This window comes from Halichoerus grypus, chromosome 5 (genome assembly GCF_964656455.1).
Source record: "Halichoerus grypus chromosome 5, mHalGry1.hap1.1, whole genome shotgun sequence".
In the NCBI taxonomy this organism is placed as follows: Eukaryota; Metazoa; Chordata; class Mammalia; order Carnivora; family Phocidae; genus Halichoerus; species Halichoerus grypus.
The window spans coordinates 86,152,192-86,175,598 of record NC_135716.1 but is presented as its reverse complement, the minus strand read 5'-3'; the positions used below and the strand labels follow the sequence as shown (position 1 = coordinate 86,175,598).

Here is a 23,407-nt window from a genome sequence, read left to right as displayed (position 1 = left end):
CCAAGAGTGAAGGCCGCTGGGAGGGGCAGCTGGAGGAGGGGGGTGGAGCTGAGTGACTCACAAGATGAGTCACAGATCCAGTTATAAGCACAGAAAGAGGCCAACGTCCTCCCCACACCCCACTGCTCTCCGGTTACCGTCAGCCAGCTTCCGTTCCTCTTTCCTAACCCCCCTAACCCACGTGGCCAGTGAAGGGCGGTGGCATGGATAAAGTCTACATGAGGAGGTCATAATAAATATTTTGTTAAGCTACTTAAAGTACAGGGGCAAAACACCCTGCTATCTGCAGGCTGGGTATCGACAAAGTGAAAGAGACAGGAGTGCCTGTCTGACTCACTGAATCTGCAGTTGAAGGGCCTGGAGGGAAAAAGAAATTAGAAAAATCTGAGATGCAGGTGATTCCAGGCGGGGAAGGGGCTTCCAAGTCTGTCTTCTCATCTGTGCCTGGGGCACTGACTGCTTGGAGAAAGAAGACGACTGGTGTCTGAGGGGACAGTCATCACTGAAGCGCCTTAATGGGAAAGACAAATGTGACTGGAGCCTTGGATGTGTGTGGCTGTTTAGAAAGGAGACCATTCGGAACCAGTTCCATTTTTTCTGCCTCTGTATCACTTCCCAAATACACGATATGAAGTCATTGCTAACTTTTGTTTTATTGGTCTGTAAGCTTTAGTTGTGCTTGAGAAGAAACCGAGCCAAGAAGAGAGGGAGAGTACTTCTCTCTAGGCCCTGTGTAGCACCAAGTTTCACACCATCCCCACTCCATAAAGAGACTGAATCTTTAAAAAAAAAAAAAAAGTTTTGATATAATCTTTTTATTTTGTTGACAGGATCCAGTATGAGGGAAAAACTTTTGATTAAATCTTGTAACTCCCAATAAAACGACACAGATTAAGGTAGGAATTTGGAGACCTATCCTATAGTATACTTGCTCCGTCAAGGCTGGGGTGGACAATGTAGGGTGGAGGGGTAGCACTGTCTTAAGAGGGGAAAAATAAGAACCCCAAATATTTCCCTCTCCAATAAAAACCTCAGTAGGTACCCCAATGCCCTGGATTAAAGGAACTAAGTGCACTTATTTAAGCCTGAGAGATCCCATCCCTCAGCCAGGGTGACAGGATCTGCCTCCCCCTTCAGCCACATACCCATCCTTAACCAAGGAATTTTTGCTCATTTTGGGTGCACGTCATGTCCCCCCTCCTCCCCTCTCCCAGCACAGTAACTGCATGGGCTTGCCTCTTCCACCCCCTCATCTTCCCAAAATACCACAAACCAACCAGAGTCTGTTTTCATTTCCCAGGCATTATTCCTTCACCCTCCATCCCACAAAACCCCCTCAAAGAATAAAGCAAAACAGTCTTTACTCATCCCTACTGAAAAACATCCATTGACTCAGGGCCCGTCATCCTTAGAATGGAGAATTTTTTTTTTTAATGCCTCAATATATAGTTACCTTCCCAAATTAAACAAAAATAATTTATTGCTGAATAAAAAGCTACAGGGCCTAAATAAAGCCCTATTTTATCATATTCACTCCTAAGCAACCCCCCAGAATTTCTACCTTTTTTATTTGAAAAGAGGTCAAATAAATTGGGATTGGTTAGTTTATAAATCAAAACAAAAACAAACATGACACAAGGTTTCTGTTTTTGTTCATTTGTCCTCAGTTTTTAAAAACAAAAGTATTAGCTAGAATCTAATAACAAATCAAATCCAAACACAGCAGTCCAATGGAGAATTAAAACTTTCCTGGCTTTACTCTCTGGGAAAACCCCTGGTCTGTTCCCATTCCTATCGGTCCAGGCCAGAATCCTATGCTGGAGATGGGCGCCTCCGGGAAAGCTAGGTGAGCTGTGCCGGGTGTGAGCTGGAGCCACCTGTTGCGTGGGCACACTTAGGGGATGGAAGCTCACGAGGTGATGGTCTCACCAGTGCTGTTCTAGCCCCAGAGACAGGGTGAGGTGAGCAAGGCACTCACTTCGGGCACAAAATTTAAGGGGTGCCCCAAAACTCAATAACCAACATACTATCTTAATGCAGTATTTTTTGAACATCAAAACCAATGTAAAATATCCACAATGAACTAAGTATCAAAATTGTAAGGACAGGATTCAACCCCATACTTGCTCAATTCAGCTTATTTCCCTCACCTTAATCTCAGTCTTATTGGATCCTTCTTTAAGATTTTGATATTTTACTCATCATGGAGTTTTCCCGTATTGTATTTTAAATACTGCATTAACATGGTATTTATCTTAATCACTGAGTTTTTCAGTACCCCTTAAAGTTCTGTACCGAGGGGAGTACTCATCTTGTACTAGTCCCAGCCCTGGCCAAAAATATGTACATCCCCTCCTATGGAATCTATCTCCTTTGACCCCAGTGCTTCCTGAAAACCATTCTATTTTCAAATAAAAGCCTAAGAATTAATAGCCATATGAAATGATTAAATCGACTATCAGATTTGAAAAATGAGTGACTTTCAAGTCTGCTGAAGAAAGAGGAATCTTTCTAAACTCTGAGCAGTTCCAATGAAGAGGACAGTCTTGGGGGACATGGGATGACAACTTTCCTGATTGGGCAGAAGCAACATATGGCAATTACAGGTCCCCAACACACACACACACACACCCCTAGCCCACATCCGGTTTAGAGCAAATGTGGGGATGCCATTCCATGAGATGGGTTAGGAGTACATACCTCAAAAGAGAAATCCACATACAGAAAAACAGCCCCGATTAACACTCTGGACACTTAAGTACACTTATTCCCCTTCTTCATATGCACCCAGGAGTGTATACAATTGCATAGTTGATTTTTTTTTCCCCAGAAAAAAAAAAAAAAGAAAGAAAGAAAGAAAAAGGAAAATTGGCCCAGGATAGGTCCTCCAGTTTAAAGCTCTTAGAAATGGTGCTGGCCAGAGTAAAGGCTGTCCAGACTTGTGCTTTGTGCAAAATGCAAAGGAGCTCCCCCTTCTGTGTCCATAGGCCCACTCCCACCCTCTGGGGAAAAGGGCTGAGTCAGGGAAAGGGGGAAACCCAAAGACAGATCAGCTCATTGGGAGTAATCTGTGATCTGTGGTTACAGTTCACTAAAATATATTTCTCTAACTACCTTTTTATAAATTGCCCCTAACCCCTACCCCCGTGTTTCAACATCAATCCTATTATCAAAAATATGTCTTCTTACAAAGTATTTTTTTTTCTTATTTTAATAAACTAACCACAGATTAAGGTCAGCTATGGCTTAACAAAAGAAGCCGGGATGTTAAGTTCATTCTCCAAAAGTAGAGAGGAAGGAGAAAGAATCACTTACATAGGAAGAAAAAAAAAATCATTTTTTAAAATGTTTTTGCTCACTGGGGTCGTTTTGTTTCTTTTCCTTAAAAAAAAAAAAAAGTCAAAATAAGTTGCTTTCTACAGAAACACAGCAGCAGAGGATGGTTTTTGGTTTTGTTTGAAACAGTCTGGCCAAAGGTATGTCCTGCTCCTGCCCCCCAGGGTGCACTCACACCCCACTGTGTGGTTATTGCTAAGTAGTTACAAAGGATCACCTGGAGAAGATTCAGCCCACACAGCTGCTCTTCTCCTCACTCTTCCCTTCCCCTGAGGGAACTTTTTCTTTTTTTTTTTTTAAATAAAATTAAAGTCGTTAAAAAAAATCACAATCTTAACTTAGCTGAGCTCAGCCCTCAAAAAGGATGAGGAAAAGATACGGGGCAATCAGCAATCTCCTCTCGAACCAGAACAGATGACAGATGGCTGTTTAGAAGAAATAAAACTTGAGAGGAAAAGGATTCCCCTTTTAAGTTCTTCCCTTTCCCATCTCAGTAAACGGATTTAAACTAACCCCCTCCTAATACGCACCTGTGAGGACACATTACTGCCTTGTCTTTCCAGATCCCTCAGAAGGAATTTGGCCAACCCTAATTTCTACCTTAATTCAAATCAACAGCAAATCTGTCTAATTCCCCAGTTTCCCTCCACACTCCCAACTCCACCGTCATGTGCTTTTTTCCAACCTACAAGAACTTTGGTCTGGTTTTTCTTTTATTGACTGAGAACCTCCTTTGCCTGCTCCTGCCCCGGACTTCTGCCCACCTCCCCACCCCCACACACTAAACCTTCCCCTCATTTCCCCTAGGTCCTGGGGTGTACCCAAGCAGTTATGAGACAGAATCACCATTTTTCCCCCTTGTACCTCCTCAGTCCCAGCAAGATTGACAAAGGGCTCGCGCGGCCCTCCAGGCACCGCCCAGCCCTGACCTGCTCTTGCCAGCCTGGCAGCTCTCCAGCGCGCGCACACACACTTCAGAAGTTCCTGGCCAGGCTCCCACTGACATTACTGCATTTGCCCCATCCGCATGGGGGCTGGGTCTTGATGAGCCAATGAGTTGAGCTTAACTCTCTTTGTTTAGCCCCCCTTGCCCTCCAAGGCTCCCCCCCTCAGAACCTGTGCACCAGCAGCTCCCCACCCGGTTCGCGCTCCCTCCTCCTCAGTTCTTCCCTGTAACAGCAGGAGCAGAAGTTGTTTGTCTCAGGGTGTCCATAGAAGCTGCAGTTCGGCTGTTTGCATTTGGTCTGGGTTGGAGGAAGCCCCCGGGGCCCTCCAGCCCATCCATCTGGCTCAGGGGGCTCTCTGTAGCCGTTGCTGTAGGAATCAGCCACGCGGAACGGGGGTGGTAACAATGCACCCCTGTGAAGGCCATCCTTGGGGTGACTGCCTGGCTCCAGAGACGGGATGCAGTCCCGATGGGGGTAGGGCCGCCCTGGAGGGCACTGTCTGGGGAAGGTGGCATAGGGTGGTAGGCCCCCCCCCCAAGGCCCCCCTGCCAGCTGCCTCCGGGGTTCCTGGCAGTGGGCTCCAGCCCCAGCAGGCCGCGGGACAGTAAAGCCCCCAGGGTAGCCAGCAGGGAATGCCACTGCCTTGGACTCTGCTGGGGGGGCAGTCAGCAACTCCTCCCCGCCATCTGGCTCTGGCTTTTTGGCTGGAGGAGGCCCACTCCCCACCGCTCCATTCAGGATCTTCCTCTCTGCCTCCTTCTGCTTCTGCTCGGCCAGGAATCTCTCCTCAGCATCAGAAAGGTACCGCTGGATCATCTCCTCCTGATACTGATGACGGTGACCCATCTTCAGGGTTCCAACAAAAATAAACTTCCCCTCCCCTTGCATTGCAATCCTCATAATGCTCAAGCTCTGCATCACTTCCTGGCTATACTTGCTCCCTCCATTACCAACAGACTCAGATGTGGGCTTCTCAGACACGGGCCCATCCCCCGCTGCCTCCTCCTTGCCACCCTTCCAGCTCTTCAGTGAGTTTTTCTTCTTCTTCTCCAGGGTCTCGGTGCCGCTGCTTACCCCCGACCCCGTTCCCACCCCTCCGGGCTTCGAGCCCTTGCTGGGCATCAGGCCTCCCATGTTCTTCTTGAGCTTGCTGCCCAAAGTTTTGCCAAAGCTGCCCAGTTTGTTGGCCACAGAATCTGCTCTCTTCTTGTCTTTCTCCCGACCTCGCTTGGACTTCTCTTTCCGCTTGCTGCCCTCATTGCTTGTAGAACTGCTGCCAACCGACTCCTTGTCTGATTCCCCAGACTCAGGAGTGGACCGGGGCTCATCTCCAGCTGAGGCTGTGGGGGACTCAGGTTGTGCCAGGGGAGCCTGGAGGATATAAGAACAGGATTACTCGTTGTCCCACTGGGCTGAGGCGAGGGAAGTCCCCTCTGGCCCCTCCATCTGGCTCACAGGGTCTGCTGCAGCATTGCTACAGGAATTAGCCCCGTGGAAAAGGGCTGATAACACCCCTGTGCACTCCATCCCTGGAGTGCCTGCCTAGTTCCAGCAAAGGGCCATTGTCACGGTGGGGAAGGGTCACCCGGGAGGGCACTGTCCTTCCCCAGCTCCAGTCAGCTCTCCCATGGACCAGGGAAAGATGTATCTAAATATCTAACTTTTATCTCACCCCTGCAATTTGACTCCCTTCTGTTATAAGGAGGTAACAAAATGAAGCCTGACGTTCTTCTAGAGCAATGAGCAACTATACAATACATGGCGTCTGGGTAAGGAGGAAGAATATTCCTAGATACTAAAATATCCTTTATTATAAATTTCCCTCTCTTTTTTTAAGATTTTATTTATTTGACAGAAAGAGAGAGAGAGAGAGCACAAGCAGGGGGAGCGGCAGGCAGAGGGAGAGGGAGAAGCAGACTCCCCACTGAGCAGGGAGCCTGATGTGCTCAATCCCAGGATCATGACCTGAGCCTAAGGCAGACAGTTAACCAACTGAGCCACCCAGGCGCCTCTATTACAAATTTCTCTATGCCTAGGGTGCCTGGGTGGCTCAGATGGTTGGGTCCTGGGATTGAGCCCCATGTCACACTCCAAGCTCAGTGGGGAGTCTGCATCTCCCTCTCCCTCTGCCTCTCCCCCTGCTTGTGCTCCCTCTGTCTCTCTCTCTCAAATGAATAACATCTTTAAAAAACAAATTTGTCTATGCCAGATTTTGCCCAAAATTAATCTCAAGGAAGTCTTAACTAACCACAACCAACTCTAACCATTCTGCATCCCCTCAACTTTTAGACATTCAGCACTAGAGTCTGTCAGTCTGCCCTTGTTCCTGTATTCTTGTTCTATGGAGAATGATGATATCCTCAGAACCTATTAGATCAGTCTCTTAAGGAGACTTAAGCGATTCTGTCTCCTCTGGTACCCTCCACAGAAGTCTATACATATAAGGCTTGGGACAAACTAATGACGATCTCAAGTTCACCAAAAAGTCTAGAAAACTTTTCTTGAATGTGTTTTAGTATCACAAAGCAGAGCTGGAGAGGAGCTGTGGAAAATGGAGGTCACTAACAGGTAAGAAGGCAGGAAAAAGTGTCTTTTGGAACTCATCTGATATTTTCCAGTTATTACTAACCTTGAATCGTCAGCTACCACTCAGAAGCGATTCACAAGGAGACCACTGCCCAGTCTCCTTGTTCCCCCCGTCGCTGAAAACGGAGGACGTACAAGGGTGGGGTCGGAGAAGTCCTCACCTGTGCATCAGAGGACACTGGGATCCACTTCACATTCATGTAGCCATGCAGCAGATGCAATTTGACCTCCAGGGACAGGATTACACTGTGAAGAGGAGAAAGGAAGAATTAAAAATATCCTGTGACCTTTAAAAAGCAAAGCGTGTGATCCAGTTGGGAGGTAGAATGGGAGAGGGCTACATGGCTTGGGACTCAGACAAGGTGGGGTCTGAATTATAGCTCCACCAATTAGTACTAAGCTTTATGACCTTGAGGCAAGTCACTTCACCCTCCCTGGAACTCAGCTGGGGTTGATAATGGGCATAGATAATATCTACCCTGTAGGGTTGTTGTGAAGATTAAAATAGTACTGGAAAGGACCCAGCATAATGTCTGGAAAACAGGAAATACTTACTGAACAGTAGCCATTATTGTTGCTGGTGTAAATATTATTAAGAGGGAGCTTTTGATATTTAGGTGAGAACTTATTTTAAGAGCCATAAATTCTGAGTTTTTAAATGAAACCCTCTCAATTGGATCCCAGTGTCAGGAGCCCAAAGAAGGAAACACTGGGTAAGAGGTAAGGAAGGAGCTTTTACATCCATACCCTCTTCATAGGAAGCTGTGGAGGGCACAGGCTGAGGACTAAACCTGCTTTGGGAGGTGGCAGGGAGGGGGGCTGGCAGAAAGAACATTTTTCTGGCTATTTAAATTCAGAAAGGCAACAATCCAAAGCAAACTAACTACTTCGGTCAATTATTTAAAAACCCCTCTCATGGAGTGCCTGGTTGGCTTAGTTGGTAAAGCGTGCAACTCTTGATTTGGGGTTGTGAGTTCGAGCCCCATGTTGGGTGTAGAGGTTACTTAAAAAATGAAATCTTAAAAAAAATTTTTAAATAAATAAAATAAAACACCTCTCACTTGGACTGGGAGAAAAAGTGTGACTTGATTATCCTGATTTTCTGATCACTGTTTTGGAGATTCTGGGATGTATCCCAGGAGAAGAACACTCCTCATACCATAAGGAAAGAACAAGTTGTGATCCCAGGATTTCCCTCTCTTTCATGGGGAGAAAAAGCAGGTGCATGCTGTAAGAATCCTGGTGCCCAACCTATCCCCCACGTCTCCATCTTCCCCAAAACACCGGAGCTAGGATGTGACTGTCTTGCCTCTGAGCTGAGGAAGAGTCCCTGGGGAAATGGATGCTGTATGTGGAAGAGACACTTAGCAGGTGGGAAGGCTATGCCTGCCTCACCTGGCCAATCGGACGTTGTCATTGTCATCTTTGCCCCACTCCCAGCCCTTTCCGGGGTCCACAGCAAAGTGCAAGGGCAGCAGCTTATGCTCTGAATCTGTAAGTGGGATCACAGCTGGGGAGGAAGAAACATGTCATCAAGGAGTCTCCTTAAGGAGACAGGAAGGCAACTGAACACAAACTGACTTCACTAAAGAGGAGGCTGGATCATATCAAAGGTCTTGAACTGAGCTCACTCAGTTTTCACATGTGAATTACACTGGCATCAAAAACAGACAGACTGGTTTTCCCTTACTAGCCAACACACAATTTAGGCCACTAATCTCCACGACTCCCCCCCAGTCAGTCAACAAACACTCATGATGTTCTTGCCAGTTAATGTGGATTCAAAAAATTCAAAGTCATTATTAAGACAAATACAGCAGGGGCGCCTGGGTGGCTCAGTCGCAAAGCATCACTTGGAAGGTTCTATGACCTTAATACACACACTCAACTCCAGAACAGGGAGCAGCAAATACAGGCAGGCTACTGTGTTTTTCCCCAAAGCTCTTTGTCAAAATGTATTTATTTTTAATTTAAACACCCTGGCGTATCTTTAGCTTAGTAAAACAGTATCAGTGTGCACTGTCTGGGCTTGCATGTCACTTAGTTCTTCCCTCCTATACTCTCTCCTATTTAAGTTTTTCCAAGTGAAAATAAAGCAGACCAAAAGACACCAAAGACACCAACATCGCATTCAGCACCTTGTTCCTTGGCATTCTCCTTCTGCTCCATGGACACAAGTGCAGAAAAGTGGGCTTGATCATAGGCGAGCACCAGAGGGGAGCGGTGACACTGGCTGGCTGGAACCTCCAAGGGCAGATAGATTCCCCCAAAGGGAATAGGGGCGAACGCTGCAGCAACCACAAAGACTGTTATTCAGGATGTGTTCTAGCCTAGAGGGCAATCCCCACACCCCACTCTTCCAAGGGAGTTCCCCCTTTTACTCACTCTAACCCCTAGTTAATCATTCTATCTATTTATTTATTTATTTATTTTAAAGATTTTATTTATTTATTTGACAGAGAGAGACACAGCAAGAGAGGGAACACAGGCAGGGGGAGTGGCACAGGGAGAAGCAGGCTTTCTTAAGAAGCCTCATCAATTAACCCCAACTGCTTTGCTCTCGATCTCTTGAGAATTTTGCATTGTCCTAATGTATACCTTGTTTTTCCCCTTCCTTCCCTCCATATAGCCCCTTCCTTCCCTCCTCCCAGTGCTTAGCCCAAGGCTCTGCAAATAGAAGGTGCTCAGGACAGCGAGGACTGACTCACCTTCCCCACCAGAGTCCCTCAGCATGGTGTCGGCCACGACGACTATGGGCCTCCTAAGCACATGGGCAAGGACAAAGACGTGGAATTCTTCTAGGCTCTCATATACAGGTTCCTCTGAACTCTCCACCCTAGAGTTGCAGGAGGGGAGAGAGTGGAAGGGGTGCCGCAGAGGGGAGAGGGAAGAAACCCAAACAAGACACCCCTGAAGACCAGTTCTGCAAAGAGGAAAAAGAGGAATGCCCTTTCCTGGTTTTCTTTCCTTCTTTCTTTCTTTCTTTTTTTTTTTAAGATTTTATTTATTTATTTGACAGAGAGAGACACAGTGAGAGAGGGAACACAAGCAGGGGGAGTGGGAGAGGGAGAAGCAGGCTTCCCGAGGAGCAGGGAGCCCGATGCGGGGCTCGATCCCAGGACCCTGGGATCATGACCTGAGCCGAAGGCAGATGCTCAATGACTGAGCCACCCAGGCACCCCCTTTTCCTGGTTTTCTAATCTTAAAGCTGCCATGGACATAGCTGATTATTTTATGCTACAGTGGCTGTTTCTACTCCCGTTTCAGAGATGGGGAAATCCAAGAAAAGAGATTTGAAGGCCCTAAGGCTAAAATAGTGTTAGGAATCTGGAGGTAATCCCTCCGTTAAAACCAATCTTGTTCAATAGGCTTCCCCTATTTGCTTTATCATGTAGCTCAGGACACAACTGTGTAGCCTCACTTTACCCACAACCACCCACACATCACATGTATCATGTCCTACAAAAAAAAAAAAAAAAGAAAAATTCCTCTTCTTATCTTCCCTTACGTGAAGAACAGCATCTCACCCTCACCATATCTACCTAGTAGCCTAATCAGAAATCTGTGAAATAGTTACTCTTCTTTATCTTTCATCTTAATTAATCACCTGGCTTGACTGATTCCATCTCTTACGTGTCTCTCGTATCTATCTCCTCCAGCCTGTCTGCAGCCCACCACTCTTGTTCACACCCATGGCCTCTCTCCCGGATTACTACAACTGCACCCAGTCTCAATGCCCTCCACTTCATCACCCGCTCTGCTAGCAGTGTGTTCAAATACACGAATTTGCTCCTGTCACCAGCATACACACAATTCAGTGGCTTCCTGACCCCAACAGCAATGTTATTCAACACTGGGTACTTGGTACAAATGCAGATTTCTGGGCCATAGCTCAGTCCAACTCAACTGAACTTCCTTAGGGTGGAGGTCCCCAAATCTGCACTTTAACAAGCCTCCCAGATTATTCTTATGCACAATAAAATCTGGATAGGTTATAATTTTTAACTTTATGTTACAGAAAATTTCAAAATTTTAAACATTCAAAACTAGAAAGAATATTATACCTAAACTCTCACGTATCCATCACCCAGCCTCAACAATTATAAAACACATGGTCAATGTTGTTTCACCTAGACCTTGATCTAGTTCCCTATTAGCCCCCACCCTCACCCCACCCCACCAGATTATTTTGAATCAAATCCTAGTATCATTTCATCCATAAATTTTTCAGTTTCTATCCCTAAATAAAGGACTCCTTTTAAAAACAACCACACAACCATTAATATCACACTTTAAAAAAAATTAACAATAATTAAACATGTAGACATTGTTCACGTTTCCCCAGCTGTCTTATAAATGTCCATACATTCCCACTGGTTGATTTGTCTAAGTGTCTTTAAACTTAGGTTCCCTCTCCCTTTTTATTTTCCTTGCAATATATTTATTGAGAAAACTGAATCATGTCCTATAATTTCTCAAAGTCTGATTGGATATGATTTTAATTCCTCAGCATGGTACAACAGAAACCTCAGCATGGCACACAAAACTCTGGTTATCCAGTCTCATCTAGCACTCTATACCATATACTCTGTATTCTGGCAATGCCCACCTCTTGTAGTTCCTAGAACATACGATGCTGTTACACCCTTCTGTGCCCTTGCCACAGCCCCTCTCTTCCCTTCTAACGTCCTCTGAGCAAGAAGTTCTTTGGACACTGAGGACTCAGTAAAGATTCCTTCCTACCCCAACCACGTTAGCCATACTTACCCACCACAGTTGGCTCCATTGGAACCTAGATGCATGCGGGGTTCACTCGAGGCAAGCTTGATCAGCTCATTCCATTCCTTCTGCCATTCATCCTCTGTGTACAGCAGGCCTGACTGCGTGAAAGACAGGCAGGGGAGACCAAGCAGTTAGAGGCTAGGTGCGCAAGGCAGCAGCTATTCAACTCACTCACAGTGCCCCACTCCCTATTCTCTTAGCACTTGGCTTACACCGTGTACTACAAAGTGAAATCTCTTCTCCCTTTCCTAGTCAAGGTCCACAAGAGAAGAGTCTATGATCTCTCTTACACTTCTTTTCCGGCCATTCTTTTCCGGCCCATTTCAGTCCAGCCTACACCCCTTGCCCCATTTACACCACTTCACCTAACTGACTCTGGCAAAGGACAATGACCTTCTCTTTGGTTCTCATCTTTCTTAGTCTTCAGGTAGCATTTCAACTCATTAAACTTCCTTCTCCTTCAGCTTCTGCAACACTACTTTCTCCTATCTCTCTCAACTCTGTCTACCCTAGCAGTATGGGTGTTGTGTCAATAATATTAACAGCTTTGGTTCCTTCTGGGTGATCTCTTCTACTGCCATAATCTTATCTACTGCCATCTATATGCTCAAGATGCTAAAATCTCCCTCTCCATCCCAGACCTCCTCTTAATTTCTATATTCACATCCAGCTGCCTACTGAAGATTGCCACCTGCCCATGACTGCCTCAAACTCTATACAGTCAAAACCTGAACTTCTACCTTTTCCAAAACCCACTCTTCTTCCTATATTCCTGCCTTAGTGAATTGCACTGAATATCACCCAAACACCCAAGCTAGAAACGAGGGACTTACTGAAGACTCCTCTCCTTTTACCCACCCCACACCTGGATTCCTTAGTCAACAATTATTAAGCATGAACTACTGTAATGGACCCTTAACTGGTTTTACTACTTCCAGTCAAGCATTCCTCTGATCCATTTTCTACAATGTTACCAGAAAGATTTCTCTAAAATTAAAATCTGATCTTTGCTTCCTGCTACAAATTATCTTAAGAACCATCATGACCTGGGGCACCTGGGTGGCTCAGTCAGTTAAGCGTCTGCCTTCAGCTCAGGTCATAATTTCAGGGTCCTGGGATCGAGCCCTGCATTGGGCTCTCTGCTCAGGGAGTCTGCTTCTCCCTCTGCCCACCCTGCCCCTGCCCTGCTCATGCTCGCTTGCTCTCTCAAATAAATAAAATCTATTAAAAAAAAAAAAAAAAGAACCATCATGACCTTTTAGATATAGTTCAAAATCCTTAAGTGTAGCATACAAAGTCCACTTCCTGGCCCCTACCCACCTCTCTAACACATCATTTAATTAGCTGTAGTTCCTTGAATGCACTGCGTTGCTTTGTACTTGAGCTTTTGTCTAGCTTGTTCCTTCTGCTTGGAGCAGCCCACTCCCTATCCACCTGGTGAATAATTTCTCAACTGTCAGGAGAGAACTCAAGTATCTTCTTTATGAAGCCTTTCCTAAATCTTCCTGGAAGACCCACTCCTTCCTTTTTGCCCTCCCTCCTCAACTGCTATACAGACTTTATCACAGTTGGTACAATTATGTATTTACATGTCCATCTCCAACTACTACTCTTAAGGGCTAGGACCATGTTTCAGACAATATGCTAGTGCCTATGATATGATCAGTAATTAATAAATACATGCTGAGTGAAACTATAACTTTTATCAAGGGGATTGGAGAAGTGGTACAAACAATTTAAAAATACCATTTGCCTTTAGGATGTATATGATAATTTGGCAGACAAGTCTATGTTGTTAATTGTATTTGGCTTACATTAATATTTAAATGAGTTTATACTGCTTAAACACACATTGACAGTAGAAAGAATCACACTGAAAATATGAGGGGCATGAGGAGCAAATTTAAGAAGAATTAAAGAGCTGTTTTAGCACATTTTACTTTTTTTTTTTTTTTAAGATTTTATTTATTTATTTGAGAGAGAGCGAGAGACAGCATGAGCAGGGGGGAGGGGCAGAGGGAGAGGGAGATCCCAGGACCCTGGGATCATGACCTGAGCTGAAGGCAGATGCTTTACCAACTGAGCCACCCAGGTGCCCACATTTTACTTTAATAATAACAAAATGACAAAGTTATGTTCTCTTTGTAAAATGCTGTAACGAAGCTTCTCAATTAAAAATAAAAAGAACAATGCACAGGCAGTAATGTACTGACTGGGTGCTCTGGTCACTCTTGTCTTCCTCTCACCTATTTCAGCTTCCTGTTTTCATACATGCAGCCACTAGGTGGCGTATCCTGCCAGCCTGAAAATGTCCTTACTGGTTTTGACTTTTTTGTTGTTGTTGTTTATTCATTTAAACAATCTCTACACCCAAGGTGGAGCTCAAATTCATGACCCCCAGGTCAAGAGCCGCATGCTCTACCTACTGAGCCAGACAGGCGCCCCAACCTTATTGGGCTTGACCACTAATTTCAACAGAAAACAAGAAGGCCTGGGAAATCAAAACCAATTTAGTTCCTATGGAGTTTGGTCCTGATTTAAAGAAGCATCCCAGTCCCTCATGCCTCCCTCCATTCCTATGCCTAAGGTGCAGCATAATGCTATAAATAGTCTCAACTAAAACAATTCTCTAGGCCACATTTCCAATATGGAACTTTTAATGTGCTGGGCCAAAGGAGTAAAATATTGCTCCTTTGATAGCCACTACTCTCTATGCATGTATTTCCACTGGGGACTCTGAGGGGGAACAGGTGGCTGACCAAGAACAGAACTTGGGTATTTCTGGGTCTCCTGGCTAAAGCCATAATAATCTAGCCCCACCTTTAAAATAACTACAATAGCTTAATAGCTGGAATTGGGCATACCTATTCTCTGACTGTTGTTGTCACTTCTACTTAATAGCTGAATGCTCTAGTTCAGCCTTTTCTTGACTCTGGAGTGTCAAATGTAAGGTTCAGGGATGGTGTGAATTCAATAGTGAGGAAGGCAAACTTTAGGCTGGCTCTAGCTTAAGCAAAAGAAGCTCTCCACAAGGTCCAGCTCAGCTCACCAAGGAGCCATGGGACTTGGCAGTAATAAAGAATGCCATTTACTTGGCCTTGCCCCTGTGCATTTATTTCCCTCAGGAATCCTCTGGGGCAGATTGGCTGATCAAAGACTCCATTCTGAGCTTAATACCATCCTAATTTTAACAATTGCGCTCTTTGTTTTTAAGAGAGAAACATGACACATTCTACCTTCATATTTTAATCTTCAGGATATAAAATTCTAATAATAAAAAAACCCTCTTAGTTCTATATAATGGCCAGTTATGACAGAGCAATAAAAGGCAACAAGAAAGAAGATGGAAAGAAAAAGGAAAGTTTCTGAAGAGACAGTCCCATATTTATGCCAGAGGACCTAGTCATATACATGGCAAAAAAAAAGGTATTCACAAAAAGCACAAGATAAACACAGAAGACAGAGAACCAGGGGAAAAGGAAAGAGGGAGACCTGTTATCTTTATGTAAGTGTACAGTGTCATTATTAAAGTGAGGGGTCGGCAAACTCTTTTATTGCTCCATCGTAATTGCAGACAGTAGATCTTTTAGGCTTTGTGGGCCATATGCAACTACTCTATTCTGCTGCTGTTCTATTCTACAACAAGGAAAGCACTTAACATAAACAAACATACGTAAATGAATGGGGAGGGCTGTGTTCCAATAAAACTTTTTTTTTTTTTTTACAAAACTGTTGGTGGGATTTGTCCCACAGGCCAGTTAGCTCAACCCCTGTTACGGGGATGGAAAGTACAAACAGTCCATTGTTACTTTCTTATACAAAAACAGTCTCAATATCTGCTGAACTCCTGAGAAGTACCATTCAAACTCAATTTAACAGGCATGTTTTTAAAATTTTTAAAAAACAAACCGAGTATATGAAAAGCAAATAGTACATACAGCCAACAAAATTTTTAAGCATTTACATTTCTGTAAGAATTGAAAACATAAGTCCTTAAAAACTGGTCTAAGCCTTATTATAAGCAAAAAACCCCAAAACAATACAAAAATCCTGTGGACTTATCATATCTTATTTTGCAAAAGATTTCTACTGAAGACCTGGCATCTATCAGGTAAGAAGCACAATGTTAGCTACCTCCTCTGTGGGTCTCAGCTTCCCCATACTAGTTCTCATGACTATATCAGACAGGCATGGGCCCTGTGGTGTCTTCTGCATTTTCTACAATTTCCAGGATTACCAGGGGAGTACCACCAATTAAGCACCAGGAGACACTGCCTACTGGTACACACTGAGCATTTCCTGTAGCTAACTCTGGGGGACAAGGTGCTCCCACCCAAACTCCCTCACCTCTTTATTCTGCTGTGTTTGCTGCCACCTCCAGCGCCGTTTTAATGCTTCCTTCTCGGCTCCTTTATCCATCAGCGCATACAAAGCTTTCCGCAGCATCAAGTCCCGATCATGGAAACCCCACATGCCTGTGGCAAGAAAACATACCAGTAGGACACCTTACATTTATTAATTATGATGCACATACCCTAGCATCAAGGAAATCAGGCTGAAGGCCAGGTTCAAAGAAACCCCTGTAACTTAGGGGAGAGGTACTTAACAATGAGAGAAAAGATGTTCCTACTCTGGAGGTTCAGAAACTTCAAGAACTTAAAAGTGGGGGATCCACCACATCCTACAAACTCCTGACAGAAAGCCCCTTACTCATATGCAAGTCTAACAAACTAAAATACAGAGTAGCAGCAGAAAAGATGGGTCTGGCAAATGGCAATCAGCATTAAAGCTGGAGGTATGGTTGGAACATGAGGACTTTTTTAAAATCTAAGGCAACTACTGGGTATTTACCCCAAAGATACAAATGTCGTGATCCGAAGGGGCCCGTGCATCCCAATGTTTATAGCAGCAATGTCTACAACAGCCAAAATATGGAAAGAGCCTAGATGTCCATTGGCAGATGAATGGATAAAGATGTGGTGTATATATATACAATGGAATATTACGCAGCCATCAAAAAAAAAATGAAATCTTGCCATTTGCAACAACGTGGGTGGAACTAGAGGGTATTATGCTAAGCAAAATAAATCAATCAGAGAAAGACAATTATCATATGATCTCACTGATATGAGGAATTTGAGAAACAAGACAGAGGATCATAGCGGAAGGGAGGGAAAAATGAAACAAGACAAAACCAGAGAGGGAGAGAAACCATAAGAGACTCTTAATCTCAAGAAACAAACTGAGGGTTCTGGAGTGGAGGGGGGTGGGAGGGATGGGGTGGCTGGGTGATGGACATTGGGGAGGGTATGTGTTATGGTGAGTGCTGTGAATTGTGTAAGACTGATGAATCACAGACCTGTACCCCTGAAACAAATAATACATTATATGTTAATAAAAATAAATAAATAAAATCTAAGGCAAAAAACACACCGAATTATAAATAAGTTTTATAATTAAACAAATCTCATAAAAACTGATGAAAATATCTTTTCTACATACCAAAAGAATAAATATTAAGTAGAATGATATACACACATAGCTTTATCTTGCTTACATACCTGCTGCTCAATACTTCTGGGGGATAGCTCTGAGAGAGGGACCCATGCTAAATCCTGTGTTCTCCATATTCTCTCTGAACAAGACTGAAAAGCCAGGGCAGGGCTCTCTTCCATCCCCTCTTGCATGCCCATGCCCCTGCACGTGCGTGCACACACACACACACACACACACACACACACACACACGCTGTATGATCACTTCTGCCTAAGATCAAGGTTAGTGGATTAAGTCCTGCACATGAGATTTAATTCTATTGCTTCCTTTCTGAGGGTGCAGAACACCATTTTCAAGACTCACCCAGAGAGGCTGCATGCAGGAGGCAGTTTCCATCCCCAGTAGTTGCCAAAGGAAGCAGCCTCTGGCAGGTAGGGTCCACACTCACCCACCAGTTCAAACGCCCTACGGAAACAGAAGGAAAAGGAGAGGAGCAGATTATCCATAAAGCCCTTCCCAATTCCCTAGCTCTAAAACAGGTTCCAAACTTGCCTCCTCTAGGAAGCCTACCCAAAATACTGTTATTCCTTATACCTTCTTCACTTATACCTAGTCGATCAGAACCTGGAGAGCATGATTGGTGAGATCAGCAGTTCTTACATGGGGACCACTGATCTAACCAATATCCAAGGGGACATTTGGCAATATCTAGACATATGTTTGGTTGTCTAGTGGGGGGATGCCACTGGCACCTAGTGGGTAAAGGCCAGAGAGATTGATAAACATAATATAATGTACCAGGCAGCTCACACAACAAAGAATTATCTGGTCCTAAATGTCAACTGTGCTGAGATTGAGCAACTCTGGGTTAGATGATGGGGTCAAGGTCATAGGTTGAAATCTGTGTTGGCTACTTGGTCTGGCTGACTCCTTCACTTTGCTCAGGAGACCAGTAAACATCGTAACAATGAAGCTCAGCACAAATCCATCATCAGTAAAAGAAAAACAACCCAAAGCATGTATTCATGTCACGTAAGTATCATCTGCATATATGATAGCATGTCAGCTTGTATGTGGTATGACTTTAAAGACATGAGCAACAAGACAAAGCACATGAAACACCTTAGAAATTGAGTCTCAATTCTGTACAGTCATCCCACAACTGCTGATCATTATTCACATGAGGAAAATATTTCATGAATCATGCTTAAAAGTTTTCTTGAATTACTGAAAAGTTGACAGAAAGAAAACTGGCCTATAATCTCACTAGCCAGATAACTTGTTAACTTTTTTTTTTTTTTTTAAGATTTTATTTATTTATTTGAGAGAGAGAGACACAGCGAGAGAGGGAACACAAGCAGGGGGAGTGGGAGAGGGAGAAGCAGGCTTCCCGCCGAGCAGGGAGCCCGATGCGGGGCTCGATCCCAGGACCCTGGGATCATGACCTGAGCCGAAGGCAGACGCTTAACGACTGAGCCACCCAGGCGCCCCAACTTGTTAACTTTTTAAAAAACTATAAATAGATGCACACAGTTACTATAGAAGGGTACAAATGAAAAATGAAAGCTTCTTTCCCATGCCCCCACCTCCCAGCCCCCAGTCTTTCTTCTAAGTAAGTTTAATACCTGACTAGATTTCCCAGAATTCCCAGCAGCCTCGCCTACCATATTAACTAATTTTAACAGTAATTTAAGACAAACACAACTTTAAAGGTAAATAAATCTTCGGGGAAAGGCTCATATAAACAAATGGGACTTTTAAATTAATCACCATTGTACATCATCTATACTATTGGTTCTTTCTGGTCACAAGGGTGTTCCAGAGCCAATTATAACTCATTTGTACTTTTTTTGCCCCATGTATGGATTTTTAGGTATTGATTCCTGGGCCTTTCATGTGTATATCTGGTTTCCCTTCCATCAAACAGGAAATTTCCAGGGGAAAGTGTCTAATTTGTGTCCCGAAAAGAAGCACCTAGCTCAGTACATGTTGATCTTACTGACTCTTGACTTTGCAGTCAGCTCCCACATTTAGACAGGAAGCTACTGGTCAAGGCCAGCCCCTCCACGTGGCTGCCTGCAGGTGAAGAGCAGACGGAAGAGCCCAGGAAAAGAAGCACTCACTGACCTGCCTGTTCCAAGGCAACCAGCATGGACTGTTCAATAAGGTCTCTCTCTATGAAGCTGCGGAAGTCTTCGTTGTACACAGTGAGATCTGGAAGCTGGAAGGCACAGATGGGCATTTCCAGGGGGTGCTCACTGCTCCCCCCACCCCCACCATTGGAGGAGACATGGGACCGGGCCAGGGAAACAATGCTGGAGCTGGCGTGGGAGATGCCCCTAGACAGGCGTCTTTCTGCAATGAGAAATGGAGTTACCTTAGAACATACACAGCCCAGAGAACGTTCCGTTCCACTCATGTGGTGATGGTTACCTCTTGACATGGGTTACCTCTTCCAGGCAGGGAAAAACTGTGAGTCTCACTAGCTACCAAATTTCCCAACCTTCTTTCTCAATCCAAATACAGGTGGAGAAATATAGAAAGTAGTATTTTTTTTTTCTTTTTTTCCCCTTCTCTTTAAAGATCTCATTTATTTATCTGACAGAGAGAGACACAGCGAGAGCAGGAACACAAGCAGGGGGAGTGGGAGAGGGAGAAGCAGGCTTCCTGCCGAGCAGGGAGCCCGATGTGGGACTCGATCCCAGGATCCTGGGATCATGACCTGAGCCGAAGGCAGACGCTTAACGACAGCCACCCAGGCGCCCAGAAAGTAGTATTTCTGCAGGCACTTATATTAGCACCAAGTATACATTCCTCTTTCTACCCTTTTTAAAAGAATTTGCCTGAACTTGCCCCATGACTCTGTCTTCTTTCACTTCCCATTTCCCAACATAAAAGGGACTCATTCATTTGGCAACTTGGTCACTGTTTGGTAGGAAAAAGAGGGAATAAGGGAAATGGGGTTTCATTTGGCTCGGCTGAATCAAATAATCACTCTGATAATTTTCAGTTTTGGAGAATAAAGGAAAGAATTTCCATTATAGAAAATTAATAATAATAGGGGCGCCTGGTGGCTCAGTTGTTAAGCGTCTGCCTTCAGCTCAGGTCATGATCCCAGGGTCCTGGGATCGAGCCCTGCATCGGGCTCCCTGCTCAGCGGGGAGTCTGCTTCTCCCTCTCCCTCTGCCTCTGCCTTTCTCTCTCTCTCATGAATAAACAGATAAAATCTTAAAAAAAATTAATGATAAATCTTACACATCTGGAAACTTTCTTATCTACCATCGATAACATTCATTTACATTATTTACTACAACTTTTCTGGATTCATATTTATCAGAAAGCATAGGTACAGTCATTCTCACTTAACATGCCAGAGAGAGACAGTAATGTAGACAGTACCTCAAATTATTTTTTTTTTAAGATTTTATTTATTTATTTGTCAGAGAGAGAGGGAACACAAGCAGGGGAAGTGGCAGGGAGAGGGAGAAGCAGGCATCCCACTGAGCAAGGAGCCCAGTGCAGGACTCGATCCCAGGACCCTGGGATCATGACCTGAGCCAAAGGCAGACGCTTAACCGACTGAGCGACCCAGGTGTCCCTATTTCATTTGTTTTGGTTACATGGTACTTAAAATTCCCCAGCAGAGGGTCTGTGATCATAATCTGCTCAGTGTCATATTACAATTCATTTGCATGACTTCAGTTTATATATAAAGATTATCAAAAGCTAAAAATTGTATTGGGAAGTAGTTCTTAATCCAATACTTGTCAGAGATGACATACAAAGTAAGTCAAGATTTGTCTAAAGTTATTTTATAGTGATATTATTTCTTAAACTGTTTTTTTTTTAGGTATTTAAAAAGTATTATAAGCCCATGGTAAAAAATCAAAATACTATAGAAAGATGTACAGTATTACAAATAAATCTCCCCCTTATTCAAAATTTCTGATTCCTTCTCCAGAGGCAACCTTTTGGATCCTTCTAGAATTTTTTATGCACATAGAAACACATATAGCTTTGGGCGCCTGGGTGACTCAGTCAGTTAAGCAACTGACTCTTGGTTTCAACTCAGGTTGTGATCTCAGGGTCATGAGATAGAGCCCTGCATGGGGCTCTGCGCTTAGAGTGAAGTCTGCTTGAGACTCTCTCTTCCTCTCCCTCTGCCCCTCCCCCTGCTCTCTCTCTCTCTAAAATAAATAAATAAATAAATAAACTTAAAAAAAAGAAGCACATGTAGCTTTTGAAATCATTTTTAAAAACATAAACAAGAACATACTATATAAACTGTACTGCATCTTACCTTTCTCAATAGATTTTAGAGACTTTAAAAACAGCACATCAAGTTCTACCTAATTCTTTCCAATGGCTGCAGAGTATTCCACAACATAAATGATTTTAATTTATTTAACTGCTCCTCTACCAATGGACCTTAAATGTTGTTTTCAAGCTTTAACTTTCAAGCTTTATGCTGCATGTGTGTATGTGTCCACTTACGTCTATTTAAAGGATATATATATATATATATATATATACACATATATATACACACACCCACGTGCACATACACATATATGATAAATTCCTAGAAATCAAATTGCTAAGTCAGAGTATACAGGCATTTTAAAATTTTGATACATACTGACAAATATTAACCGAAGAGGTGGATGGCAGTGATCCTTTGAATTCTACCTTTATGTACTTTATCTCGACAACTAGATTGTTCTCCTTCATCCATTTCTCTCCCAGTATCTGAAAAAGGCCTTCGTACAGGGGAATACTCAAGATGCAGTGGGACAGTGTGGGGCTCCCGCACCAAGACAGACTGAGGCCACCTCTGATCAGTCTGTCAGGGGAGCAGGGGGAGGGATAGGATCATCTCCAAAGGATGACTCCATTTAGCAGTCCCCTCACTTCCTTCCTAGTCCACCTACAGAAACACCCCTCAGTTACCCCAGTACCTTGAACGATGTCATCCTGCCGCTGCAGGGTGGGTCGGGGAGGGCGGGCAGACTCTCTATCCGAAAACCCCTTTTCAGGGGTCCTGGAGCCACCACTCCCTTCACTAAAGGGTGGGGGCAGGTTCCCAGCATGGACTTGACGTAGCTGTTCAAAATCACTGAGGGCGGCACTCACGTCCCAATTCTTTCCTGGCAGGAGACAAAGCAAAGAGTGAAATGGGTACTCAGAGTATAGGGAAACTGAGGAAAGACACAGAACAATCACTCGAACCATCCTCTCAAAACTAGCAAGGAAAATTCATGCATACTTCCACCATTCTCCTGTTCCTTATTGCGCTTAATTTTCTTCAATAACACTTCAGTCTGCCATACCATAATTTCTTTATTTACTTGTCCATTTCCTAAGTTGGCTCTGTGAGCATTGAACCTTTGTGTCTCTGAAATGGAAGGGCCCACAGAGACCACAGATAAAACAAAGGAAGCCTAAAGAAGTAGAGTGACTTGCCCAAAGGCACAGCTAGTTGCACCAAGGAAAAGTGTGACTAAAGCCCAGGTCTCTCAATTCTGATATCCAGAGAGTTCTTAGCCTAGACATGCTCTGCAATGTCCTAAACCATCCGAAATTGTATACAAAGGTATAAGTATGTGCATTTTTCTAAAGAAAAAGAGCTGATAGCTGTCCTCAGATTACCAAAAGGAACGGTTAACTGCCGCCAAATTTAAGAATCACTACTCTACTGAAGAAAAGACCCTAAATGGTAGATTTGTCATAATGGATTTTTCTGTTGCTTTCTCCAGTTATATTATTCAATAAATATTTTCTATTCTATTCCACCTGCTACCCCCTTAATTCAATTCCTATCACCCACTGTCCCACCTCCAATCCACTCAAAAATATCCCATGAGATTAATCTTTCCAAAGCACAGTTCTGATCATTCAGTTCCAGAATCAAAACCGCTAGCTGCTTGCCACTGCCTACAGAATAAATCCTAGGCTCCTGTGTCTGAATTCAAGGCTTTCTATGACCTTGCCTACTTTTCCAGCCTTTTCTCTGTGTTTCAATCTCCCTGGCTATCAAAGTGGAGATGACTCCATGTAGGACTGTTATGAAGAGCAAATGAATTAAAAGCACTGGGACACAGCAAGTTTTATATATGTATTTATTGCTGTTGCTGTGATATCTGTTATTACTCTAATTTTCCAGTTAAGCTGTATGAATCATTAATACCCGATGAATTTACTTCTGAGCCATTACATTTGCCATTTGTTCCAGCTCCCTTTGCTCACACTGCTTCAGTCAG

General features: G+C 43.9%; 1 protein-coding gene across 3 annotated transcripts in view; it reads right to left on the bottom strand.

Moving 5' to 3' along the window:
* Positions 1-799: 799 nt before the first annotated feature.
* OTUD7B (OTU deubiquitinase 7B) overlaps positions 800-23,407 on the bottom strand; it is an 82,998-nt gene continuing 60,390 nt past the window's right edge. For 2 of the 3 annotated variants that reach the window (XM_078072499.1, XM_036098366.2), the window contains exons 3-12: positions 22,106-22,294; positions 19,275-19,502; positions 17,511-17,612; positions 15,999-16,126; positions 11,637-11,749; positions 9,578-9,705; positions 9,008-9,157; positions 8,265-8,379; positions 7,031-7,115; positions 800-5,654 (exon numbers count right to left, since the gene is read on the bottom strand). In XM_078072499.1, coding sequence (XP_077928625.1) covers positions 4,446-5,654; positions 7,031-7,115; positions 8,265-8,379; positions 9,008-9,157; positions 9,578-9,705; positions 11,637-11,749; positions 15,999-16,126; positions 17,511-17,612; positions 19,275-19,502; positions 22,106-22,294 — 2,447 coding nt within the window. In that variant the 3' untranslated portion in view covers positions 800-4,445. Of the gene's footprint in view, positions 5,655-7,030; positions 7,116-8,264; positions 8,380-9,007; positions 9,158-9,577; positions 9,706-11,636; positions 11,750-15,998; positions 16,127-17,510; positions 17,613-19,274; positions 19,503-22,105; positions 22,295-23,407 lie in introns of those variants that run through there. The other variant, XM_036098367.2, reaches the window with a different exon arrangement.